The sequence below is a fragment of the Palaemon carinicauda genome, unplaced genomic scaffold, assembly GCF_036898095.1.
Source record: "Palaemon carinicauda isolate YSFRI2023 unplaced genomic scaffold, ASM3689809v2 scaffold89, whole genome shotgun sequence".
Lineage (NCBI taxonomy): Eukaryota > Metazoa > Arthropoda > Malacostraca > Decapoda > Palaemonidae > Palaemon > Palaemon carinicauda.
The window spans coordinates 225415-250847 of record NW_027172192.1 but is presented as its reverse complement, the minus strand read 5'-3'; the positions used below and the strand labels follow the sequence as shown (position 1 = coordinate 250847).

The window sequence follows — 25433 nt, the reverse complement described above, 5'->3', positions numbered from 1 at the left end:
GAATATCGATTAAAAAAATAATAGATATAGAACTAATATTAGTTTATTTTTATCATAGTAATTTATAAATAGTTCCCAGTTTTTTTTTTTTATAAAGCTCATATCTATAAAACTCGTTGTCCTGGCAGAAGGTGGAATAGTAAAGGCGATGGCGAGTTTTGTTTACATCCTCTTCTTCTTCTTGTTAATTTCTGACATTTCTGCTCAAGATGGGGACGTGAATATCGAGTGTCCTTTTCCAGGTAGGATACGATATTTAAAAAGTTATTAATAGTATATATTCTAACTAATATTTAAAGGAAAGCTTTGCCAAATATGGGATGGTGTTATCTATACAGTCTTGCAATCTCTTATCATTGCTACTTTAAGCACTGAAAAAGTAGCATTTAATACTACTTTTTAAGGACTGGAAAAGTAGCTTCGTCCTTTGGTTTAAGAGAGAAAAAAAGTTTATATAGCTATTGAAACAATAAGAGTCTCTCTCTCTCTCTCTCTCTCTCTCTCTCTCTCTCTCTCTCTCTCTCTCTCTCTCTCTCTCTCTCTCTCTCTCCCTCAGCCACATGTCAAATTCTCACGAAGAATATGTATTATCTTCATATTTTTTTATAGAAATTTCCCGCGTTTTTTTGTCAAATTTCTTACAAAATCTTATAAACAATTCTTATGTAAACTGGAGTCACTGGGTATATATATATATATATATATATATATATATATATATATATATATATATATATATATATATATATATATATATATATATATATATATATATATATACTGTCGTTTCTAGTCAACTGAAGGACAAAGGCCTCAGACATGTCCTTATTCATGTCTGGACTTTATCCAGTTTCCATCACCTATATCCATGCTCAAATGTATTAGAAAAACATTAAAAACTCAATACAACTATTAAAATTTATCAATAATTCATTGAGAACTTTACCAAATGGCCAACTTTATCAATGATGCATTGAGAAATTTACCAAATGTCCAACTTTATCAATAATGCTTTGAGAACTTTACCAAATGTCCAACTTTATCAATCAAGCATTGAGAACTTTACCAAATCTCCTACTTTATCAATAATGCTTTGAGAACTTTACCAAATGTTCAACTTTATCAATAAAGCATTGAGAACTTTACCAAATGTCCAACTTTATCAATAATGCTTTGAGAACTTTACCAAATGTCCAACTTTATCAATAAAGCATTGAGTACTTTACCAAATATCAACATTTATTACTAATTAATTTTTTAAAAATCTACCAGTTGTAAAGATTTATTAATAATTATCTAAAACTTTACCAAATGTCTAAATTTATCAACGAATGATTGATAATATTACAAAATGTCCTGATCGACCAACCAACAGAAGGCCAAGATGTGTCCTCACCTGAGAAATGTGCCCAATACACAGCCTGTGAGTGGACAGATGTCCAGTGCCACCTCAGGGGGAATTCGGAGGCTGGGTACGCTGTCGAGGGGGCGCCCGTACCCACTGAGAGGGGTTACAAGGTAAGCTATGGGCACATGCGTCTATGTTTACTCTGCAAAATAGGACTACTCTTCTTCTTTTAAAATAGAAATTGTAGCTGTCGCTGGGTTAGGCGGAAAGGATTTCAAATCTGACTGGGCGGAGTCTCCGGAGGCCGTACTCTCTAGTCGAAGCGAATCATCTTGCCTCTGGAACAGTGCCGTAGGTAAGAGGGGGGCATCTGGAGCCCCCAAAGCAAGGTCAGATAATCAAAGTACGTAAGTATACATTTAAAATTACCACCAACTCACCAGTTTAAAGGCGAGGGGGACCACTTTACTAACTCAGCCCGTTCACAGGAGTCCAAATCTCTAGTTATTTCACTGTTCTGTTGTAAGTCCAAGGTGTGAATATATTAAACAGATAATATCTCCATATCTGGTTGGGTGGAATATGCAGAAGCCTCACTTTGAGGTCCCCCTGGTTTATCTCGATGTGAAAAAATGAGGCGAAGGAGTTTGAATCTATCTGTTTGGAAGCTCCGGCTGAAGAAGCTTAATATTTTTCCTTCCGCTATACCCCAAATCAAGCTGCTTTTCTTATCATCTTTATATGTATTTTATTATAACTTATACTTTATAATGAGGCTGTAGGATATTCTCCCAGAGCAATATCAGTGCTGAGTGGCCTTCCAGGCCCAAGAGACAAACCATATGTCATAGAGGTGTGAATCCTTCAAAGTTTAAGTGAGTCGTACCATCTGAATGCCTCGGTGTAAGGTTTAATGGAAATAAGTGTTTCTGATGCTTTTTGAAAATCCTTTTTATAAAATCCTTTTTATTTTTGAGTTGTTATTGAATAATTCATACGCAAATAAGACAATTAATGAAATTATAAAAACCTAACTTCATGACTTATGTTTTAGTCATAAGATGTTATTTTGTAAAATATTCCATGGCACAATTACACAAAAATTCCCTCCATTTTCTAGATAAACAAATAGACAAACATTCATCTAAATCAATTAAATTCTGTTCGCAGCTCAACTTGAAGAAAATAGATCAGAGTGTGACAATGTTTGACAACGACATCCGGGAACTCGTGTTTGAAGTGATCAACCATGAGGATTATCACGTCCAAATTAAGGTGAGGAAATACCCTCCCTCCCTCTCTCTCTATCTCTCTCTCTCTCTCTCTCTCTCTCTCTCTCTCTCTCTCTCTCTCTCTCTCTCTCTCTCTCTCTCTCTCTCTCTCTCTCTTCTCTCTCTCTCTCTCTCACTGTATCGGTTCTTCGAAAAAAGATGAGAGTTATTTAAGCGTAACTAGGTGATATGTGACCTGAGGAAAGGTCAAGATCTGGTCCCCATTTATGAATGACCTGGGAGCACTGTGTCGAAACACTTGGTGTCTCAGTGGCCTAAACAGAGAAATAGGTATTTGACAGTTCTTTTATTGAAGTGGAAAACTACTGCATGAATAAAGCAGAATAAGATGCACAAAGGCTGGGCTACAAAAAGGCTCGCTAACGTCTTCAGAGCCCGAACACTATTCCAGTATGATACTTGTGTACGTATGGGTATTCATAAGAAAAACTGTTTGACACACAAAGGATATAGCTCCGTGTATAAAATAATGTGACACTTATGTATGTATATATACCTATATGCAAAGCAGTTTGACACATTGCGGATATACCTCCATGTGTAAAATAGTTTGACACTTATGCATATAATTCTATATATACCTATATGCAAAGCAGTTTGACATTTGTGTATATATATATATATATATATATATATATATATATATATATATATATATATATATATATATATATATATATATATATATATATATATATATATATATATATATATATACAGGCAACCCTCTCAATGTAGGAATAACGGTAAGAAAGAATGTACATGAAACACTTTGACTCTTATGTATGATACTATATACATATGTATAAATATATTAATCTTCTTGCATTCTGTTTTTTAAGATCTATGATGCAAATGAAGCCAGGTATGAAGTCCCAGTGCCACTGAACTTACCCGAAGAAGCAGGCACTTCTCCGAAGTACGTCGTTAACACTACGCAAGACGGCGAACCGTTCTCGTTTTCGGTTTCGCGAGATTCAGCTCCCGAGGATCCACTGTGAGTCGAACCTCCTGTTGGAGTTAGATAAGCTCGTATTGACTTGAATTTTTCCTGACTAGAGAAGTTTTTGGTGTCACAATAACATTGATTTTGAGCAAATAAGATTCTGATCAAACTCTTATTGTTTAAAAACAGTTTCATGACTTATATCAAATTGTAGTTTTGTTTCAAACTTTAATACTTATACCACTATATCAGTTTCAGCACGGTAGGTGCCCTCATCTTCGAAGACCAATTTCTGCAGTTCACCAGCTCCCTTCAAACGGAGTACCTTTATGGCATCGGGGAGAACATTCGCAACACCTTCAAGCACAGCTTCCAATCGAGGGAAACAAAACCGCTGTTTGCTAGGGATCAGCCAGTTGGGGACGTAAGTCTCTGATACTTTAGAAGTATCTTTCTTTCCAATAGTCTTTTCATTTGTACTCCTCTTCTTTATTTCAAATAAGAATATTAATCTCCCAATGAACATTCAGATGATCAAAAGCATTTTTCTCTAACAGACTGAGGTCAACAACTACGGTGTGCATCCGTACTACGTCAACGTCAACCACAAGACGGGCACGGCGCATTCCGTTCTCTTCTTCAACACCAATGCAATGGGTAAGAAATAGCACATGAAGAATATGTCTTGTAAAGAATGATATATCCATACAAACATTACGGAGTCAATCAAAGTCCTGATGTAGAGACTTTCCTCAACAGAGTATTCTACTTACGTGCTGAGCGACGGAAGCCCCGCCCTTACGTTCCGTAGCATCGGAGGTATTATCGACCTGCATTTCTTCTTGGGACCATCTCTGGAGGATGTTAACATCCAGTACACTAATGTAAGTCCTGATCTCCCCCGTTTCCTTTGTTTTCAGTTACTCTTACTAACATTGGGGACTCATACTTGGGGCTGCAGAGCTGCAGTCCACCTGAAACCCATTTCTAGAGACTCAGCAGAGTGTCCCCCTGAGACAATGGCTAGGGCTACGAGTCCCTTAGAGACTCAGCCAAATGTCCTGAGACAATGGCTAGGGCTACTAGTCCTTTAGAGACTCGGCAAAATGTCCCCCTGAGACAATGGCTAGGGCTACGAGTCCTTTAGACACACAACAAAATGTTCCCCTGAGACAATTGCTTGGGCTACGAGTCCTTTAGACACAAAAAAATGTTCTCCTGAGACAATTGCTAGGTATACGAGTCCTTTAGAGAAACAGCAGAATGTCCCCCTGAGATAATTGCTAGGAATACGAGTCCTTTAGAGACAGCAGAATGTCCCCCTGAGACATATTGTTGGGTATACGAGTCCTTTAGAAACAGCAGAATGTCCCCCTAAGATAATTTCTAAAGGTATGAGTCCTTTAGACACAGCAGAATGGCATATTACTAACGAATGCCTCATGATAAAAAGTCATTAGCCTTTATGTTATCTAAGGATTTGCAATACTTTACTGAGTGAGTTTCCATTAAAGACGAGCTAAAATTTCCGTTAATTTTTTGGTTTCTGTACGATACATGTCTGTTGAGTACTGCTGTTTATTGGCACCACAGCCACACCACATCTGGAAACAATGAGCTGAATCAGAGCAGCTCAGTCTTATGCTTACTGTTACATGAAGCTTTCACTATTTCCAGCTTATCTTATCACTATCTGCCACTGGTTACGACTATCAGTAATTCTACATATTATAGTTACTATTGTTATTATCACTGTTTAGTCACATTGCCAAACCATTGAGAAACTTACCTGAAGGATTTATTTTTTTCAAATCATTTAGAAGGAATCAGTGCAAGCTGAAGTTGAAGAAATTAGATAGCTAGCCAGGAGAAGGACATTCTAAATTTGTTATTTTGGTGGTCCTCTTGTAGGTTCTCATTTAACCCTTCAGTTCAGTCCCTTATTGCTTTTCTATTTAGAGACAGATTCTATAGTTCTCTTGAATGACTGCTCCTTTTATGTCCTAACTGTTCTCGATAAATGCTTAAAAAAGAAACAGGTAAAAGACCTTTTTCACAAGGATAGTTTATCCCATAATACTTTCCAGATGATCGGATTACCCGCTTTCCCTCTTTACTGGACGCTCGGATTTCAACTCTCTCGTTATGGCTACACTTCGGTCGAAGACGTGAGGGAGGTTCGTGAAAGGATGAGGGCCATGGCTGTACCCCAAGTAAGTTGTGTTAGGGCCTTCATCTTTGGCTTATCAGAAGACTGGTTGTAAAGAAATAGTCTGAAAAACTTATTTTAACTAGAGGGGCACTCAGCAGAGAGCTTGCCTTCGCCACGCCAATTAGTCCTATTTTGCTCTTAACTCCACAGCGTACTTGTACTTCGATGGATTTCCTTCAAAATCTAATGGATTTGTCCTTGGGTCATACTCCAAATGTCCTCAAAGTTTCGTTGAAATTGATTCTGTAGTTTTGGAGTAATGATGTTCACAAAGAAAAAATTTATATTGTGATTATCTTGTACTTTGATTAATCCAAAAGGATGCAGATTTATCCTTGGGTCATACCCAACAGGACTACCAAGTTTGATCAAAATCAGTTCTGTAGTTTTTGTGTAAAGTTGTTCACAAACAAACAGCATGGGTGAATACATACCCTTTGCAAAATCTTCTATTATGTCTCTACAACTTCCATGTGAATATCAATGCACTAAAAACTAAGATGTTTTGAGAATGTTTATAAATGTTTCCTCATTTATGTTATTCACCAGGACGGCCAGACTATCGACATTGATTACATGCTGCGGTTCCGGGACTTCACCTACGACACGGACGTCTGGGCCGGACTGCCTGAGTTCGCCGAAGAACTTCACAATGACAACATCAAACTCACTATTATTTTGGTGCGTTTATTGTCCAACGGTCTTGAACCATTGCTAATATTAATATCAGTTCTGCTTCTTATTATTCATGTATCATTTGTGAAGGAAAAATACAAGATATCCAGCTTGGCTTGATACATGAAATTCAAGTCAGAATGGTTGTAGAGAATCTAAGTATTTTTGTAAACTTGGTCTAGGTACTTAAGATAGGAAAGTTTCAAGTACAAAGAGCTAGAATAAAAAAAAAGTGGTTACATATTTTTACATACTTTTGATAATTTTATAAGAAACTTCAGGCATTTTCCAAAAGAATGAGACCAACCTGACCTCTCTAGGACAAAAATTAAGGCTGTTATAGCAATTCAAAAATATTATATAGAAAAATGTGCTCAAAATTTAACCTTATGGTGGGGGTAAAAGGGTTAAATAAGGAATAATTCACATTTTAAACAATTAGACTTCTATTCAGAAACCATTATCCAAAACTAAACTACGTCTCTTCTTATCAGGACCCAGCCTTAGTCATTGACTTTGAAAATTACTCTCCGGGTCAGCGGGGAAAAGATGCCGACGTATTCGTCAAGTGGATGTCAGAAGATTTAGTTCCGGCAGACCAGGAACCCGGATGCGAGTCTTACGTGGTCGGATATGTCTGGCCCGACACCAAGACGATGTTCCCTGACTTCTTCAAGCCAGAGACGAAAGCGTGGTGGGCCAATGAGCTTGCTATATTTCATGAGGTAAGGACCTCGTCCTGTCGTAATTTTGTAAGGTCACTCGACTTATGCTACCATTTCCTAACCTAAAACAACTTACTTAGTTTAGCTTGTTATTATTATTATTATTATTATTATTATTATTATTATTATTATTATTATTATTATTATTATTATTATTATTATTATTATTATTACAAGATAAGCTACAACCCTGAATGGAAAAGCAAGGTGCTATAAGCGTAAGGGCTCCGACAGGAAAAATAGTGCAGTGAGGAAAGGAAATAAGGAATTAAATAAATTACAAGAGAAATAATGAACAATTGAAATACAACACTTTAAAAATAGTAACAACATTAAGATGGATCTTTTATAAATAAACACTAAAAAAAGACTTATGTCAGCCTGTCCAACATAAAAACATTCGCTGCAAGTTTAAAATTTTGAGGTTCCGCTAATTCAATTACTTTACATGACTAGGAAGATCATTCCACAACTTGGTAACAGCTGAAATAAAACTTCTAGAATACTGTGTAGTATCAAGCTTTATGGTGGAGAAGGCATTAATATTAGAATTAACCTAACTATGCCTTATAAAAGCATAGCTTAACCAACCTAACCATATGACAACGGAATTAAATCTTTCTCGTGACAGACGGTGAATTATGACGCCATCTGGATAGACATGAACGAACCCTCAAACTTTGGCACCAATCTGGCTCGTCCTTGGAACTGGCCTCCTGAGAGACCAGACTGGAGTCTGAAATGTCCTTATAACAAATGGGACAGTCCGCCTTATCCGACGAAGATGGTGCGAGTTGGCGGTTGCGAAAGTCAGAGGATTAGGTAATATAATCACCTTCTCGAATTGAAGCATTCTTTGTATACGTGTCAGGATTCTGTATCATTCATTTTCTTTATGGTTACAGCAATTACCAGTGTGTTCATTGTGCCCATACCTTGATGTATGATGGCAATACAAATAAATTGGTCAAGAAACCGTCTTTAATCACCTCGAAATGAAGCATTCTTTCTATACGCGTCAGGATCCTGTATCGTTTATTATCTTTAGGGTTACTACAACTACCGGTGTGTTCATTGTGCCCATACCTTGATGTATCATGCCAATGCAAATAAATGGGTCAAGAATCTGTCTTTAATCACCTCGAAGTGAAGCATTCTTTGTATACGCATCAGGATCCTGTATCGTTTCGTAAGCTTCCCTGATACCAAGTATAACTGGGGAACACAATTTGAACTCTTCACCATAATGAATCTTGTATAGTTATCTTTTACAGGCTCTACATATGATATAACAATATAACAATTGATATGTGATTGAATTATAGTGTGAGTAATGTGTGTATGTTTAAATATCACCCAGAAAGAAATTCAAAGCAAACATCATTTTACATGTATGTGAACCTTTCCATGATATACATGTATAAGTCAATTGTAAGACTACTCTCACCTCTGCATAGTGTTTACCTATGTGCCTAAAATCTTCTTTAATGTCATTTACATAATGCATTTCATGTGACAGAACTATATAGGGTACTTCATGAACTGACGTTAAATCTAAAGTTTTACAAAGATACATCGGATTCCTCTATCTTGGTTATTTTCAATCATTCTCTCCTTGATAACACCAATAACTTGCTTATTCCATCTGCCTGTGCACGAAGAAGCTTAAACATATTTATATTTTGCAGCGAGAAGACCATATGTATGTCGAGCAACCATACAAACGGAAAAGAGACCTTCCTCCACTACGACGTCCACAGCCTGTACGGATGGTCTGAGACAGTGGCCACCTATGAGTACGATTGAGAGCTTTCTTGTTTCAGTAGATTATTGAGTTTCAAATTATAATCACCACCACTTAAAAGACAGCTGGTTCTGGAATATGTATATGAAAAACCTTGTTTTCAAGACTAATGTTTACCCGAAGATTCTATTCGATCTGAATTATCAAGTCTTGAGGATGCTACCTTTCAACTTTTCTATTTTCTAACTTTTAAAGTAATGTTAGGATTGAATGAAATACACCTTTGCTTAGAAAAAAAACAAATTCACCAAACCAGAATTTACGCACAAAAATACTTTCTCCATACGGCTAATGCTTCCTTCTCTTATCAGAGGACTGGACGGCGTGTTCCCTGGTAAGAGACATGCCGTACTGTCCCGCTCGACGTACCCGGGCTCCGGTCACTACGTGACTCACTGGCTGGGAGACAATACAGCCGAATGGAGTCATCTGAGGAATTCTATCGTTGGTAAGGCTCATACAGAAAGTCTTCAAGATACAAACTTGATAGGTTCCGAGAAGCTGTTTGTGAGTCAGATTTGGGTAGTTTGTAGCGCTACGGCCAAGCGTCCTAATTTGCTTATTATCGCTCCGACTGTTATCTTGTATAGAATAAAAACGTTTGGAAATGGTCTACGGATCTTAAATATGTTGTGTAATGGGGGGGGGGGGGTCCAGGGGGGCACAGCCCCCCTGGGTAAGGACACGGCTTTTAGCATAGGTTAGGTGGGTTTTTTAAGTTAGCTTCTCCTGTCGTACTCGTAGGTAAGGAAACTGTTGTGAGAGGGGGGGGGGGGGGTCCGGGGGGGCAAAGCCCCCCTGGGTAAGGATACGGCTCTTAGCATAGGTTAGGTGGATTTTTTAAGTTAGCTTCTCCCGCCAAAATCGTTTTTAGAACGACGGCCATAGTTCAGAATATTCCCGTTTTCTACGGGATCTGGCCGTCACCCTACAAAGGATCCTCAAATTTTGTTAAACTTTGGTCTGATTCGCATGCCTACGATTTTCAGTTGCCTCGTAAGGAGAGGATATGTAACAGCTCCTCACTTATCCTTCCCCTTAGAGGATTAGACTTGGTAAAGTCTATTGGGGGTGCAGATATCTATAGTTATCTTAGGATGCGTCCTTGATTATACACGATATCTTCGGATAGTCGTTCCGGGGGGCTGGAACCCCGTGATACCTGACGGTAATTCTCTTGTAATATCACTCGCAGAAATATCATGGAGTAGGAAGCTGCTGGAGGGAACTTCCATCAGGACGACATGGCTCGAGCCCAAAAATAGATTTTTCAAACCCTTCAGAATCTCTTACTCAATCCTTCTTCTTCTTCAGGAATGCTAGAATTCAATCTGTTCGGCGTGCCTATGGTGGGAGCAGATGTCTGCGGGTTCTTGAACGACGCCACTATGGAACTGTGCGCTCGATGGATGCAAGCCGGCGCTTTCTATCCTTTTGAGTAAGTTATATGTTCAAGTACTTAATTCTACTCCTTTCTCTTTATAGCTTTGCCCATCCTACATGGGCAAGCTGCGATACGAAAGCTAGCTTAGATAATTCATGATCTATACGACTTATTGCATAGGATTGTAAGCTTGTAAATACTGATAATATGTACTGATAAAACTGGAATACAAACTTTCCTGATGTTTAAAGAGAATTAAGAAAAGGTTGTTTTCAGTCGAAACCACAACGGCATAGGCCAATCGCCCCAGGACCCCGCTTTCTGGCCAGAAGTGGCCGCCATTTCCAGAGACGTCTTGGCGCTGCGTTACAAGTACCTTCCTTACTTGTACACACTCTTCCACGATGTGAGTAAATGGTCTAGCTCTCTGGTTTATTACTCTTAGATGTATGGTATACTTCAAGTCAAGGTTGGTAGATAAGGGAAACTGCAATGCCTCCTGGGGGTCAGGGCTATAGTGTTCCAAGCTCTTTTAAAAGAAGAAGATAGTTTAAGTAAGGGAAAGAAAGCTTTCGCTAATTAATTTTTCAAATTGGTATGACCTGGGTGACTCATTGAAGTTAGGAGATTTTACTCATGCTGTCCCAATCAGAAAGGAAGCACCACTCTCACATTTACTTCTTCTTCTGTCGATTGCCCAGATCTTTTCTCCGGACGGGGGCTTTTGGACAAAATGTCGTAGCCCCCAAACTCTCACGTTGATTTTTACAGAAAAAGAAATGTGAAGATTGAACGCATTGCGAGTGATTACGAGTTATGGGTCTGTATGGGAAGATTGTCTGGGTGTTTTGAGAAACTGTATGTTACGAATAACCCTGGCGGTAGGTATTGTAAAGAGATAGGCCTAAATGTAAGATGCAGAACTGGCTGAATGAATGAAATTACATATATGGGAAATTGTCTAGGGATAAGCTAAAATATCACTTCTTTACCAACAACGACTTAAAGCTCATTTAGTAACATTAATTCGTGTACTTTTAATCTAGTCCAAATCACAATTTATTCATTTTTCAGGCGCATCACCACGGCCATTCCGTAGTTCGACCTCTGTTCAGCGAGCACATGACAGACATAGACGCCCTGGTCGTCGACGACCAGTTCATGTGGGGCACAGGAATCATGATTGCTCCGGTTCTGATTGAGGGCGCCACCAAGAGATCAGTTTACTTCCCTGAGGTAAGGTTAGCCATAAGGCCTATGAAATTTATAATAACCTTCTGTTGATATATGCCAAGCAATCAGCTATTAGGAAACTTTTCCAAGCTGAAAGGGCACTGTTGTGAGTCAGTGCAAATGCATCTCATTAAAAGAAATTGAGTATATTAGGAAACTTTTCCGAGCTAAAAGGGCACCACTGCGAGTCAGTGCAAACGTACCTCATTAAAAAAGAAAATTGAGTATAATTCTTTTCCAACAGGGCGAATGGTACGATTTGGAAACAGGTCAATTGGTTGCCAATGGACCGACGACCCTACAGATCGAAGCGCCCCTCGAAGTGATTCCCGTCTTCAGCCGGGGCGGCGCCATCTTGCCATGCCAAGAACCAGCCCTCACCACCGCAGAAAGGTAATGTATGTTAAAATGTGCCAAATTTAATACATTTAACATCCTGCATTGTTTTAACCAGTTGAAGTTAATGAGAATTTATACTCTGGTTGTTTCACTGCCTAATTAATATTGTTTCTGTATGATTAAAATAGCTTAAAACTAGAAATAATTCTGCTCCCCTGTGTAGCGTGAGTATTATTACTATTACTTGCTAAGCTACAACCCTAGTTGAAAAAGCAGGATGCTATAAGTCCAAGAGCTCCAACGGGGAAAATAGCCCAGTGAGGAAAGTAAATAAGGAAACAGATAGAATAATGTACCTGAGTATACCTTCAAGCAAGAGAACTCTAACGCAAGACAGTGGAAGTTTATATATATAGTACAGAAGCTATGGCACTACCAAATCCATATTGTATTAGACAATCAAGTTTTTCTAGGCCATATTTATAATTGCTATATATCATTTACTCTAAAATTATAGGCCTAGTCATATTGGACGTTTTTAAATGCATTGTAGGGGACAGAACATTAGGCCTAGTGCTTCCAGGTAGATATAATAGCTTCTACTTTACATATAGTCCCTTGATCATTGTAGTGGAAGGGCATTTATAGTATTTAATACAATTAGAAATTATTCTCTTGAATTTCCAGCCGGCAAAATCCATTCTGCTTGACGGTAGCCCTAGACTCAGGCTTGCGCGCATCTGGGGAGCTGTTCTGGGATGATGGAGAGAGCGTTCACACTGTAGAACACGAGGGAACCTTTTCTGCTACTTTTGAATATGCAAATGTAAGTAACTGGAAGTATTCTCTCTCTCTCTCTCTCTCTCTCTCTCTCTCTCTCTCTCTCTCTCTCTCTCTCTCTCTCTCTCTCTCTCTCTCTCTCTCCCTAAGAGCAAATGGAGGCTCCGCAGATGAACTAAAAAGTCTTTGAGACGTCCAAAATTCTCTCTCTCTCTCTCTCTCTCTCTCTCTCTCTCTCTCTCTCTCTCTCTCTCTCTCTCTCTCTCTCTCTCTCTCTCTCTCTCTCTCTCTCTCTCTCTCTCTCAAAAACTAATTCGCTCAACCCAAGAGCAAATAGGTAGGAATAATTCAACACATTTTCCTAACTCCAATACGTTTTTTTGTTAACCTACTTAACCAGTTAGTACCTACTACGTACTTGTACTTTGATGTACTTTATCTAGAATATTACAGACTCATCTTTGGGTCATAGCTAACATGAGAACTAAGTTTGGTCCAAATCGGTACAGTAGTTTTTGTGTAAAAAAAAAAAAAAAAAGATAAAAAAATCTAACTAAATACGTCATCTATATTTTTCACCTTTCAGGACACACTCAAGATGGCTGTCTTTGACAGCAAAACAGTCGTGAGTGGCCTTGCCTTGGAGACTATCTCCTTCTTTGGCTTCCCATCAAATCCCAGTGGCGTTGTGGTCAACGATGAGGCCCTAAGTCCTTCCTCGTGGAAATATGAAGAAGATATGGTCTTAATTGTCCATCTTTCAGTGCCCCTTGGGGAAGATCTGTTGGTTAAATTTTCCCTCTGAGGTCAAGAAAAACATTCTTAATTTGTTAATTTTCTTTCGTGTTTCAAAATGGTTCAAATAAAATCATGTTTGAGTTATTAGTGATTTTATTTTCCAAGATGTCCGTAACGGAATTATATAAGTTTTTCATATTTTATTTCTATTTTATTGATGTGGGAATGAGTGGGTTAAAATTCATACCATTTCATCATGTTTTTTTTTTTTTTCTGGTTGAAATTGTGGTGTATGTAATAATAATGATGATAATAGAGAGAGAGAGAGAGAGAGAGAGAGAGAGAGAGAGAGAGAGAGAGAGAGAGAGAGAGAGAGAGAGAGAGAGAGAGAGAGAGAGAGAGAGAGAGAGAGCCTTTGCTAGTCTACTGCAGGACAAAGCCTCAGACAGGCCATTCTGCACGCGGCTGTTTATGGCCTTTCAATGCCTTTCTATACCAGCAAAATTTCTTATTTCGTCAATATATCGTCTTTTCTTCTTTCCCCTGCTTCTTTTGCAATCTCTAGGGACCCATTCTGTTATTCTTAATGTCCATCTATTGTCTGTCATTCTCATTATAAGTCCTTCCCATGTCCATTTCTGCTTACATATTGTTAGAATATCCTCTACTTTAGTTTGTTCTCGTATCCATGTTGCCATTTTCTTGCCTCTTAGTGTTATTCCCATCATTATTCTTAACATAGCTATAACTAAATTATGTTCCAAGGCAGATGTAACTTAATAAGGCTCCAAATTTCTTATGCATAAGTTAATACTGGTAGGATCATCTCATCAAATACTTTTATTTTTAGAGAAAGTAGCATTGTACATTACATAATCTCATTTTGTTTACCAAAAGCTCTTCCTCCCATGCTTATCCTTCTTTAAATTCCAGTCTCGTCTGTTGAGGAAACACTTAGTGTCTGTCTTAATCATACTATGTATATTAATTAACAATGACTTACTATATATTGATTCAAACATTATTTAAGAAAATACACAATAATACTGACATGCCAACCTTTATTTAAAGTGCTAGAAGGAATGGTAGACATAAAAAAATCTTAATAATTATCAATTTCTCAGTTCCGTTTCTATAATGAATAATTAATTTTTTGTTCAGTTTGTTGTCATTTGGAAAACACATCAGGAGAGAGCGATTCTCCATTTGGAATAATTCATATTTTAAGACACGAAATAGCAATTTATCATGTTATAATAATGTGATTATTTATAAATATATTTGATTCTTAGGGACATGTTTATTAGAATGATTTAATTGAATCCAACTGAAGATAAAAATAGTATTAGAAATTAACTTAAATTCGAATGATAAAAACATCACTTGACAAAAACCTACTGTAACTCATAAAATGTATATTTAATAGCTAAATTATAACTTTAATTTAATAGCTTTTATAGTGAATGGTTGTTTCTTATACATAAAAGGCAATTTTTGTAAAGGAATTCTTAAAAAATGAAATAATAAAAATCGAATAATAGAAGCATTACTTGATAAATTCATACTCTAACTCATAGAAAACATATCTAATAACTACATAATACATCTGATTTAATAGTCTTTTAGAGTAAATGGTCATTTCTTATACATAAAAAGGCCAATCTATAAAAGGAATTCTTAGAATGAATAAAAAAAGAAGCACCACTTGTAGGTCTTCTTATCCAGTCAGGTGGAAATTACTTCCGAGCCAACTCATCCTCAGCAGTTTTCGTTTGACGTTTGACTTGGAAACAAATCGTGTTTACAAATAAGTTGTGTGAGTTTTATCCCATTTTTAGGATAAATTATCCAAAGTGGACGTTTAAAATGGATTCGGGATTGTTAATTATCCCACTGGGGTTGATATTAGGTCGTGAAAAGGTGTTATTTTATGCGTAATTAGGGTAAATGTCAACACCCCTAATGTAGCCTCTATAACCCGGCTTTGTTTACATTTTATTGTTTGAGATTACGTGTTTATTTATTTTTTGTTTATGTTTATTTTTAGTGTTTTTCTTGACTTGGGGCCTTTGTATTTGGTATAGACAAACTGGCCAATAAGTAAAATGTATGTAGATATTTACTATGGCACAATACGATGTTTTTAATGAAAATGTATTTATATAGTGTATGTAAACATATACTATAGCACGATACGGTTTTTAATTTAGTAATTTAAAGTATTTCGAACGGTTTTGATGGAAATAATTGTTGAAAACTTATATTTTTACAATTTCCAAAGTTATAACTAAAAAATTCATTTTAAAACTCAAACAAACATAAGAACGCCCTAACCTAAGGTTTCCTAGGGTGTATGTATGATAGCGGCCACCTGTATTTTCGAATACGCCGGTGTAAATGTGGTCGCAGGGGGCGTCATCCCCTCCGATAGGTAAGTAGGTAAAGAAACAGCTTATAGGTTAGGGGGTGTATATATGTTAGCGGCCACCTGTATGTATTATTATGGCTAACTTAGAATACGGCAGTGTAAGGGGGGTCGCTGGGTGCCGTTAGCCCCCCCCCCATTAGGTATGTAGGTAAGGACACGGTGTTTAGGTTAGGTTAGGGGTGGAAAGTTTAGGTCTATTTTTAATGAATGCATGAGGAACTGGCCGAGGATATACAAAGGCTCCTTAGGTTAGGTTAGGGGGAAAGTATAAGTTAGTTGATGTCCATTTTTAATCAATGCGTGAGGAACTGGCCGCTGATGTACAAAGGCTCCGTAGGTTAGGTTAGGGGGAAAGTATAAGTTAGTTGATGTCCATTTCTAATCAATGAGTGAGGAACTGGCCGCTGATATACAAAGGCTCCGTAGGTTAGGTTAGGGGGAAAGTATAAGTTAGTTGATGTCCATTTTTAATCAATGAGTGAGGAACTGGCCGCTGATATACAAAGGCTCCGTAGGTTAGGTTAGGGGGAAAGTATAAATTAGTTGATGTCCATTTTTAATCAATGAGTGAGGAACTGGCCGCTGATATCAAAAGGCTCCGTTCCCCAAACAACCTGACCTAGGAGCTATATCCTCAACACTTTATCATAATATTTTGTAAATCGTCAGAACAAGAATTTTGGAAGTTTTAATGAGCTCAAATTATTGGGTAGAGCTTACTTCAGAGCAAATAGAGAATGTCCCAAAAGTGTTTTACAACAGTGCGGGGATAAGAAGTTTTCTCTATATTTCTAGATGTGAACAATTGGAGACAGGGTTCAGCAACACCCAGTGCGTGGTATTCATAGGATACTCCCTCATGTCACTTGATAATGCTCTCACATGTACGTTCCTCCTGTTTCGTAGTGTGAGAGTGACAGGCAAGTTTTGTGGTCGATCTGGACCTTGATCACTTATGACTGTGTCTGTCACCGACCTCTTATAGGTTCATCACCGTGTTATTTCTAGGTCCAGGGATTTGTATGCTAAGAGGAAGGAAATTCCTGTACCAAGTGCCAGTCCGCTCCGTACTTTTGAGCTTTTATAGTGACTGATCACCGAAGAGGGATACAAAGTGTCTTCCCTTCCTTGGTACTAGGAATAGCTCCAGATGTGTGACGTCCTGATCCACCGTTTTCTTTCGTTTCTGTTTTTCCGATACTGTTCGTGGAATTATGGTTCCATGCTCTGGGTAGAAAGACTTAATTTCAGAGTCTGAGTGGGTTTAGCAATCTAGATAGATGCTCATGGCTCCTGTAGGTTCTAACTGTTTATTATTATTATTATTATTATTTTTTCAATATTAAACTTACCCGATAATCATGTAGCTGTCAACTCCGTTGCCCGACAGAATTCTATGGAGGGATACGCCAGCTATCACAATACTAGAAGGGGGTGTATTTACCAGCGCCACCTGTGGCCAGGTACTCAAGTACTTCTTGTTGACACCTCCTCAATTATTCCTCTGTCGTGCTTCCGGCAAGACGTTCTGGGATACGCTTATGTTCTTGGAGTATTTTCACGACTTTGGTGAAGTATTTCTCTTTGATTTCGGCTGTCGCTTTACTGGAAAACTTCTATATTAGCTTAGTTAGCTTTTGGATTTAATTTAATTTTGGTGACGAGAGAGTATGAACTCTCGTTCACCTTTCAATGGCCGACCCTTCCCTTAGACGGAAGTGTTGGTGTCTAAGAGAGTATAGACTCTCTTTCTTAATTTTGCTTAACAAAGTTATAGATTTATTTTATATCTCTCCGCCTCTTATAGGCCTCTTCGATTAACTTCCTTTTATTATAAACTCATTAAAATTTTTATATTTGTTTATATTCGACCTTCCTAATAGTAGGCGGTCTTTTACCGAAGTTAATAAACTTTGAGCCCGTCATTTCGGTTTTACCTGTTAACATATTATGCTATTTCCGCCACAGAGTTTGAAAGATTTTCTTTGACAGTCTCGTACTGTTTTCAAAGCTGAACTAACGTTTTGTTTTGTCTCTGCAGTTGTTGACGTTCAGAACGTTCAACTTGCACTCTATCGTTACGATAGAGAAAGAATGTTCACGGTTTCACGTTGCAGTAAGAGTAACCGTGTCTAATGTTTTGTTCATTCTTTCTTAACTTAATGGTTTTGATCCTAATAAAGGAACTTTTCAGTTTTTTCCTTTAACAATAATATGTTTTAACGATATATATGATTGGGCTCTTCTCTCAGGTTCTAAGTCAAGAGAGAGAGAGAGAGAGATAGAGACGGAGGGAGAAAGAGGATAAACGTTTCATTCAAGCCTGCCAGGCGTACGAGTAACGTCATTATCGATTTTTGCTCTTCTCCCTAGTCTCTTTAGGGGAAGAAACTAAACGTTTCTAGAGTGATCTAGTGTTTAGTCTCTTTCCAACCACTGATTTATTTTTCATTAGATTTTTTCTGTTACATTGTAATTCTGTTTTCGCAATTACTAACTTTGAGAAAGGATAGAATTGCGTATTTCAGGTACAAACCACTTAAGTTTCGAGTTCAGTGAAATAAGTGCAAACAGAAATCAAAGTGATAAGTGATTAGTGCGTGAGGGTACTTTTGTGCGCGCCAGTCGTCCTCCCAGTCCGGGACCTCTTGCAAGCTCCCAAGCCCAGGGGAGAAGCAATGTCGAAGGGCATAAGGGTTCAGCAGGCCTTGATCGGCGCACAGAAGTATTCTCGGTGGTTGTGGGCGTGTCTTACCGAGACCGTCACTCCCACCCGCAGACGATTGAGCCCTTATTTTGCTCGTCTGCAGAAGAGATAGGGGAGAAAATAAAGGCAGAGTATAACGCTGGTCTCAGGTCTCAAGACTTCTTAAACGTTAAGTCCAGACCTATGCCAGACGTACGAAGTTTAAGTTCACAACCCGAATGCAGTCGTTGGGTTAGCTCTGACTCTCCTAAGTCATCAGTTGATTACACTCCGACTTAGAGGAGTAAGGTTCTGCCACAACAGATCTCTGCTGTTAAGGCTTTACCTCAGCAGAACTTAGTGTCTGCCGACCCCAAGTTAACTCTACTGCAGTCCATACAGTCACAACTTTCGGTCTTGATGCGTGAGTGTCGGGCTGAGAGTGTTGCACCGCCTGCACTCCCTCCACCTGTTCTCGCTGCACCTGTGCTCGCCCAGCCTGCACCTGCTCCGCCTGGTCGCAGCACCATCTGCCAGGCGTACGATGTTGTGAACTCTACTACAGTCCATGCAAGCACAGTTTTCGGACTTGATGAGTGAGTGTCGGGCTGAGAGTGTTGCTCCACCGCCTCCGCCTACACTCCCTCCTCCTACACTCGCTCCGCCTGATCACAGTACCATCTGCCAGGCGTATGATGTTGTGGACTCTACTACAGTCCATGCAAGCACAGCTTTCGGACTTGATGCGTGAGTGTCGTGCTGAGAGTGTTGCACCTCCTGCACCTGTGGTGCACCAACCTCCTGCACCCGTTCAGCCTGTGCTGCACCCGCCTGCACCGGTGGTGCACCAACCTCCTGCACCCGTTCAGCCTGTGCTGCACCCGCCTGCACCGGTGGTGCACCAACCTCCTGCACCCGTTCAGCCTATGCTGCACCCGTTCAGCCTATGCTGCACCCGCCTGCACCGGTGGTGCACCAACCTCCTGCACCCGTTCAGCCTGTGCTGCACTCGCTGCACCCAGTCGCAGCTCCATCTGCCAGGCGTACGATGTTGAACCACTTTCGGAGTTTGCTGTTCACAGTGTTGTTCAGCTTCAGCCTTCTTTAAGGCAACCCTTGCTTTGGGATCAGGAGAGTTACACTCTTCCTCCTCCTCCCCTTGCTGCTCCTCCAGTGGTGCAACTCTCGGTTGGGGTACAACAACCTCTCCCCTCCGTGAGTCTGTCTGCTCAACCAGCGCTGCACCGAGTTCAACCCTCATCTAGGCAAGCTCATCTACACCATGCACTTGCGCCTCAGGAGCCTCAGCTTGCTAGAACTTTACCTTGTTCTGCGCAGCCTCAACCTTCTCATGCTCCACTCATCTCTCAGGAACAGGAACGGACTACTCCGCCTCCGTCCTCCGCTCAGCTGGTACAATCCTTGGGTGCAACTCTTGCTAGGAGTCAACCTCCTTCACCCTTGCACCTGCCTTCTGCTCCGTCTGTTGTTCAGCCTATGCAGTCTGAACCTCAGGTTTTCCCTCAAGTTGAGGAAACCTCTGTTGTTGTTCCAGCTCGTTCTGACTCTGCTGTTCAGCATACCATGGTTTAAACCCCATGCAAGCATGCATTAAGCACTCTAGCACTGGTCATGGAATTTCTGAGAAATGTTAAACGCCATGCACACGCTCTGCTTTCCTTTCAGCAGGCTCTGCTTACAGCAGGCTCTACTTCCTACATGCTCAGCATTCAGCATGCTCTGCATTCAGCATGCTCTGCATACAACATGCTCTGCATACAGCATGCTCTGCATTCAGCATGCTCTGCATACAGCATACTCTGCATACATCATGCTCTGCATACCTTACCGCATGCTTCTCAACACATCTTGGGTTGTTGCCAACTCACTAGACTGTCAAGCAGTTTCATAACGTTGCCTTCTAGTCTGCTGCTTTGCACCAGTGAACCCTCACTCAGAGAACTTAGCTTTTCTAGGATAAGGTCCCTGTAGATGAGAAAGTTCTTTTCTCCCTCCTTCTGATATTCCCTTGAGGACTCTGTCATTTGGAGGGAGCCTTTAGCTGCATAACCTCTTATGGACTTTTATTTAAGCATAATATGCTTACAGGGAAGGTAATGGTTACACTTCAGCCGCTAATCCCGTCTGTTACCACACCTGCTCCCATAGACCTTGAGCTGTGTTGCATGACATGCAGTCCAAGCTTAGTCCTTGTTAGAGGATTTTTTGTTTACGGAGTCAATGTGTCACGGGGAAGACGTTCAACAACCAACAGAAGGGACTTGTTGTGACGCAGTGGGCAACCTCAGCAACCCGTTAAGGAGTTGTCTGTACGACCCAGACAGTCTAGACAGATTCGGGTTGTCACTGTACTTCCTCGCTTGCCCATGATTGACAGTTTACAGACTGTGCAGCAGTATCATGATCTTGTGTCCGGCTCCGTCAGACGACTGGCTTTTAAGAGCTCCCTCAAGTCGTCGCTGTCTGGAGATTTTCAAATGGACTATGGATCTGACCAAGGAACTGGGCCTCCTGGTCAATTTTGAGGAGTCTCAGCTCGTTCCATCCCAGACCATTGTCTCCTTGGGTATGGATCTTCAGAGTCGAGCTTTTCGGACTTGTCCGTCGGCCCCAAGGATCTTCCAAGCCCTAGAATGCATCCAGAGCATGATGAGAAGGAACCGATGCTTAGTCAGGCAGTGGATGAGTCTCACAGGGACACTTTCATCGCTGGCCCTGTTCATCGAGTTAGGGAGACTCCACCTCCGCCCCCTTCAGTATCATCTAGCTGCTCACTGGATAAAGGACATGACGCTAGAGACGGGCTCAGTTCCTGTTTCCGAAGAGATGAGGTCTACTCTAACGTGGTGGAAGAACAGCATCCTTCTCAAGGAAGGTCTACCATTGGCTGTTCAGTCCTCCGACCACCGTCTCTTCTCGGACGCATCGGACACGGGCTGGGGTGCGACACTGGACGGACAGGAATGCTCGGGAACATGGAATCAGGAGCAAAGGACACTTCACATCTATTGCAAGGAGTTGTTGGCAGTTCATTTGGCCTTGATAAACTTCAAGTCCCTCCAGCTTAACAAGGTGGTGGAGGTGAACTCCGACTACACCACAGCCTTGGCTTACATCTCCAAGCAGGGAGGGACTCATTCGAGGAAGTTGTTCGAGATCGCAAGGGACCTCCTCATTTGGCCAAAAGATCGAAAGCTCACGCTGGTAACGAGGCTCATTCAGGGCGATATGAATGTCATGGCAGATCGCCTCAGCCGGAAGGGTCAGGTCTTCCCCACAGAGTGGACCCTTCACAAGAATGTTTGCAGCAGACTTTGGGCCCTGTGGGATCAGCCAACCATAGATCTATTCGCTACCTCGATGACCAAGAGGCTCCTCTTGTATTGTTCTCCGATTCCAGACCCAGCAGCAGTTCGCGTGGATGCCTTTCTGCTGGATTGGTCCCATCTCAACCTGTATGCATTCCCGCCGTTCAAGATTGTCAACAGGGTACTTCAGAAGTTCGCCTCTCACAAAGGGACACGGCTGACGTTGGTTGCTCCCCTCTGGCCCGCGAGAGAATGTTTCACTGAGGTACTGCAATGGCTGGTCGACGTTCCCAGGACTCTTCCTCCTAGAGTGGACCTTCTGCGTCAACCTCACGTAAAGAAGGTACTCCCAACCTCCACGCTCTTCGTCTGACTGCCTTCAGACTATCGAAAGACTCTCAAGAGCTAGAGGCTTTTCGAAGGAGGCAGCCAGAGCGATTGCCAGAGCAAGGACGACATCCACTCTCAGAGTCTATCAGTCTTTATGGGAAGTCTTCCGAAGCTGGTGCAAGGCCAATGCAGTTTTCCTCAGCCAGTACCAATGTAACCCAGATTGCTGACTTCCTGTTACATCTAAGGAACGTAAGCTCCCTATCAGCTCCTACGATCAAGGGTTACAGAAGTTTGTTGGCAGCGGTTTTCTGCCACAGAGGCTTGGATCTTTCCTCCAACAAAGATCTACAGGACCTCCTTAGGTCTTTTGAGACCTCAAAGGAACGTCGGTTGTCCACTCCAGGCTGGAATCTAGACGTGGTCCTAAGGTTCCTAATGTCATCAGGATTTGAACCGCTCCAATCAGCCTCTTTTAAGGACCTCACATTAAAAAACTCTTTTCCTCGTGTGCTTAGCAACAGGTAAAAGAGTAAGTGAGATCCACGCCTTCAGCAGGAACATAGGTTTCACATCTGAAACGGCTACATGTTCCTTACAGCTCGGTTTTTTGGCTAAAAACGAGCTTCCTTCCCGTCCTTGGCCTAAGTCGTTCGAGATCCCAAGCCTGTCCAACATGGTGGGGAACGAACTGGAGAGAGTACTTTGCCCAGTTAGAGCTCTTAAGTACTATCTAAAGGTCAAAACCATTACGAGGACAATCAGAAGCCTTATGGTGTGCTATCAAGAAGCCTTCTCTACCAATGTCTAAGAACTCAGTTTCTTACTACATCAGGCTTCTGATTAGAGAAGCAAATTCTCATCTGAAGGAAGAAGACCTTGCTTTGCTGAAGGTAAGGACACATGAAGTGAGAGCTGTGGCTACTTCAGTGGCCTTCAAACAGAACCGTTCTCTGCAGAGTGTTATGGATGCAACCTATTGGAGAAACAAGTCAGTGTTCGCATCATTCTATCTCAAAGATGTCCAGTCTCTTTACGAGTACTGCTACACCCTGGGTCTATTCGTAGCAACGAATGCAGTAGTAGGCGAGGGCTCAGCCACTACATTCCCATAATCCCATAACTTTTTAACCTTTCTCTTGAATACTTTTTATGGGTTGTACGGTCGGCTAAGAAGCCTTCCACATCCTTGTTGATTTGGCGGGTGGTCAATTCTTTCTTGAGAAGCGCCAAGGTTAAAGGTTGTGATGAGGTCCTTTAGTATGGGTTGCAGCCCTGTATACTTTGGCACCTTTGAGTTGATTCAGCCTCCCAAGAGGAACGCTGCGCTCAGTAAGGAAGACGATCTTATTAAAGGCAGAGTAACGGTTCAAGTCGACTTCCTTACCAGGTACTTATTATTTCATTGTTATTGTGGATAACTGATTATATGAAATATGGGATACTTAGCTATCCTTTAATCTTGTACACTGGTTTTCACCCACCCCCCTGGGTGTGAATCAGCTACATGATTATCGGGTAAGTTTAATATTGAAAAATGTTATTTTTATTAATAAAATAAATTTTTGAATATACTTACCCGATAATCATGATTTAATCGACCCTCCCTTCCTCCCCATAGAGAACCAGTGGACCGAGGAATAATTGAGGAGGTGTCAACAAGAAGTACTTGAGTACCTGGCCACAGGTGGCGCTGGTAAATACACCCCCTTCTAGTATTGTGATAGCTGGCGTATCCCTCCATAGAATTCTGTCGGGCAACGGAGTTGACAGCTACATGATTATCGGGTAAGTATATTCAAAAATTTATTTTATTAATAAAAATAACATATTATTATTATTATTATTATTAAATGCTAAGCTACAACCCTAGTTGGAAAAGCAGGATGCTATAAGCCCAGGGGCCCCAACAGGGAAAATAACCCAGTGAGGAAAAGAAGTAAGGAAATAAGGAAAAATAAAATATTTTAGGAATAGTAACAATATTAAAATAAATATTTCCTATTTAAACTATAAAGACTTTAACAGGACAAGAGGAAGAGGAACTAGATAGAAAAGTGTGCCCGAGTGTACCCTCAAGCAAGAGAACTCTAACTCAAGGCAGTGTAAGACCATGGTACAGAGGCTATGGCACTAGCCAAGACTAGAGAACAATGGTTTGATTTTGGAGTGTCCTTCTCCTAGAAGAGCTGCTTACCGTAGCTAAAGAGTCTCTTCTACCGGGAGGTTTTAGATTACCCTTAGGTTCGTGGCCTCCTACCGCTGTGCGAATAATTTAGGAGCCTTTGACTTATCTCTTGGATACAGAGTCGGATTCTTTTGACTGACTGGGTGCCGTCTTAATGGGATATCCTGATGGCAGAAAATTCTGTGCTTTCTTAACCCCACTGGAGGGTCATTCCATCAAAGAGGGTTAGAAGAAAGAAGAGGGAAGATGTCACAGGTTCCCTGAATGTTTTTATCTCTCCATCCCCTACTCAGATTGTGTCTTCCTTCCAAGCTCCATTTCTGGACGTGTAACAGAGATGGAACGATCTTGGCTCCCGTCAGATCTTTACAAGTTGTCGTTGTAATGGAGCAAGAGTCCATTAAGTTGGAATTATAGCTCTATATTCGTCCTCCAGAGATGAAAGATGAAGATGTCTTGCTCTTGATAACTTGAAGGACGTATTATGCGTCCAAGCCTTGAGTTATTCCATAGCATCTTATTCTTCAGGTGATCATGTGTGTCCACCCGAGTGATAAGCTTGGGCCACCCGAAAGGCTTCTTAGAAATCTTTTAAAGACAACTCGAGGCTAATTCACAATCCTTTTACTGTCCTAGATAATTTCCAAGCTAAGGATGAGTACCTGGGTATGCTGTTTGTTTGGGAATTTGCTTGTAATTGTACAGTATCAGGAAACTTAGAGAAGTTGCACTTTAATTGGGATGCTGCAATTGGGTTTTGGAAGGATTGCAGATTTTTATTGTTGGTATTGAATCATAACATCAATTTTCCCCCCTTTGCAGAATACATGAAGTTTGGAACTGCGGCTGCTCGGGCTCCTCTTGAAATAGAAGGGAATCGACTCCTAAGCCGGCAACATGAGTGGGGCTGGCAGTAGCGATAGCGGCTTGGACCTGTCCGGCAAATTGATTATCAAGGTGAGTTTTGAGAGCAGTTCGAAGAATGGTTGTAAGTTT

General features: G+C 40.6%; 2 protein-coding genes across 4 annotated transcripts in view; both read left to right on the top strand.

Moving 5' to 3' along the window:
- The first annotated feature begins 109 nt into the window (after positions 1 to 109).
- On the top strand, positions 110 to 13620 carry LOC137637613 (sucrase-isomaltase, intestinal-like). The gene is made up of 19 exons (XM_068369760.1): positions 110 to 242; positions 1376 to 1518; positions 2519 to 2623; positions 3483 to 3637; positions 3839 to 4010; positions 4144 to 4243; positions 4346 to 4470; positions 5674 to 5799; positions 6348 to 6479; positions 6968 to 7198; positions 7830 to 8020; positions 8887 to 8994; positions 9314 to 9450; positions 10317 to 10440; positions 10663 to 10792; positions 11461 to 11622; positions 11864 to 12012; positions 12646 to 12784; positions 13325 to 13620. The coding sequence occupies exons 1-19, from the start codon at positions 149 to 151 to the stop codon at positions 13541 to 13543; spliced, it is 2742 nt and encodes a 913-aa protein (XP_068225861.1). The 5' UTR covers positions 110 to 148; the 3' UTR covers positions 13544 to 13620.
- A 1586-nt stretch (positions 13621 to 15206) lies between these two features.
- LOC137637619 (protein TFG-like) overlaps positions 15207 to 25433 on the top strand; it is a 44757-nt gene continuing 34530 nt past the window's right edge. For all 3 annotated transcript variants that reach the window (XM_068369768.1, XM_068369767.1, XM_068369766.1), the window contains exons 1-2: positions 15207 to 15292; positions 25260 to 25394. In XM_068369768.1, the coding sequence (XP_068225869.1) occupies positions 25335 to 25394 (60 nt within the window). In that variant the 5' untranslated portion in view covers positions 15207 to 15292; positions 25260 to 25334. The remainder of the gene's footprint in view (positions 15293 to 25259; positions 25395 to 25433) is intronic.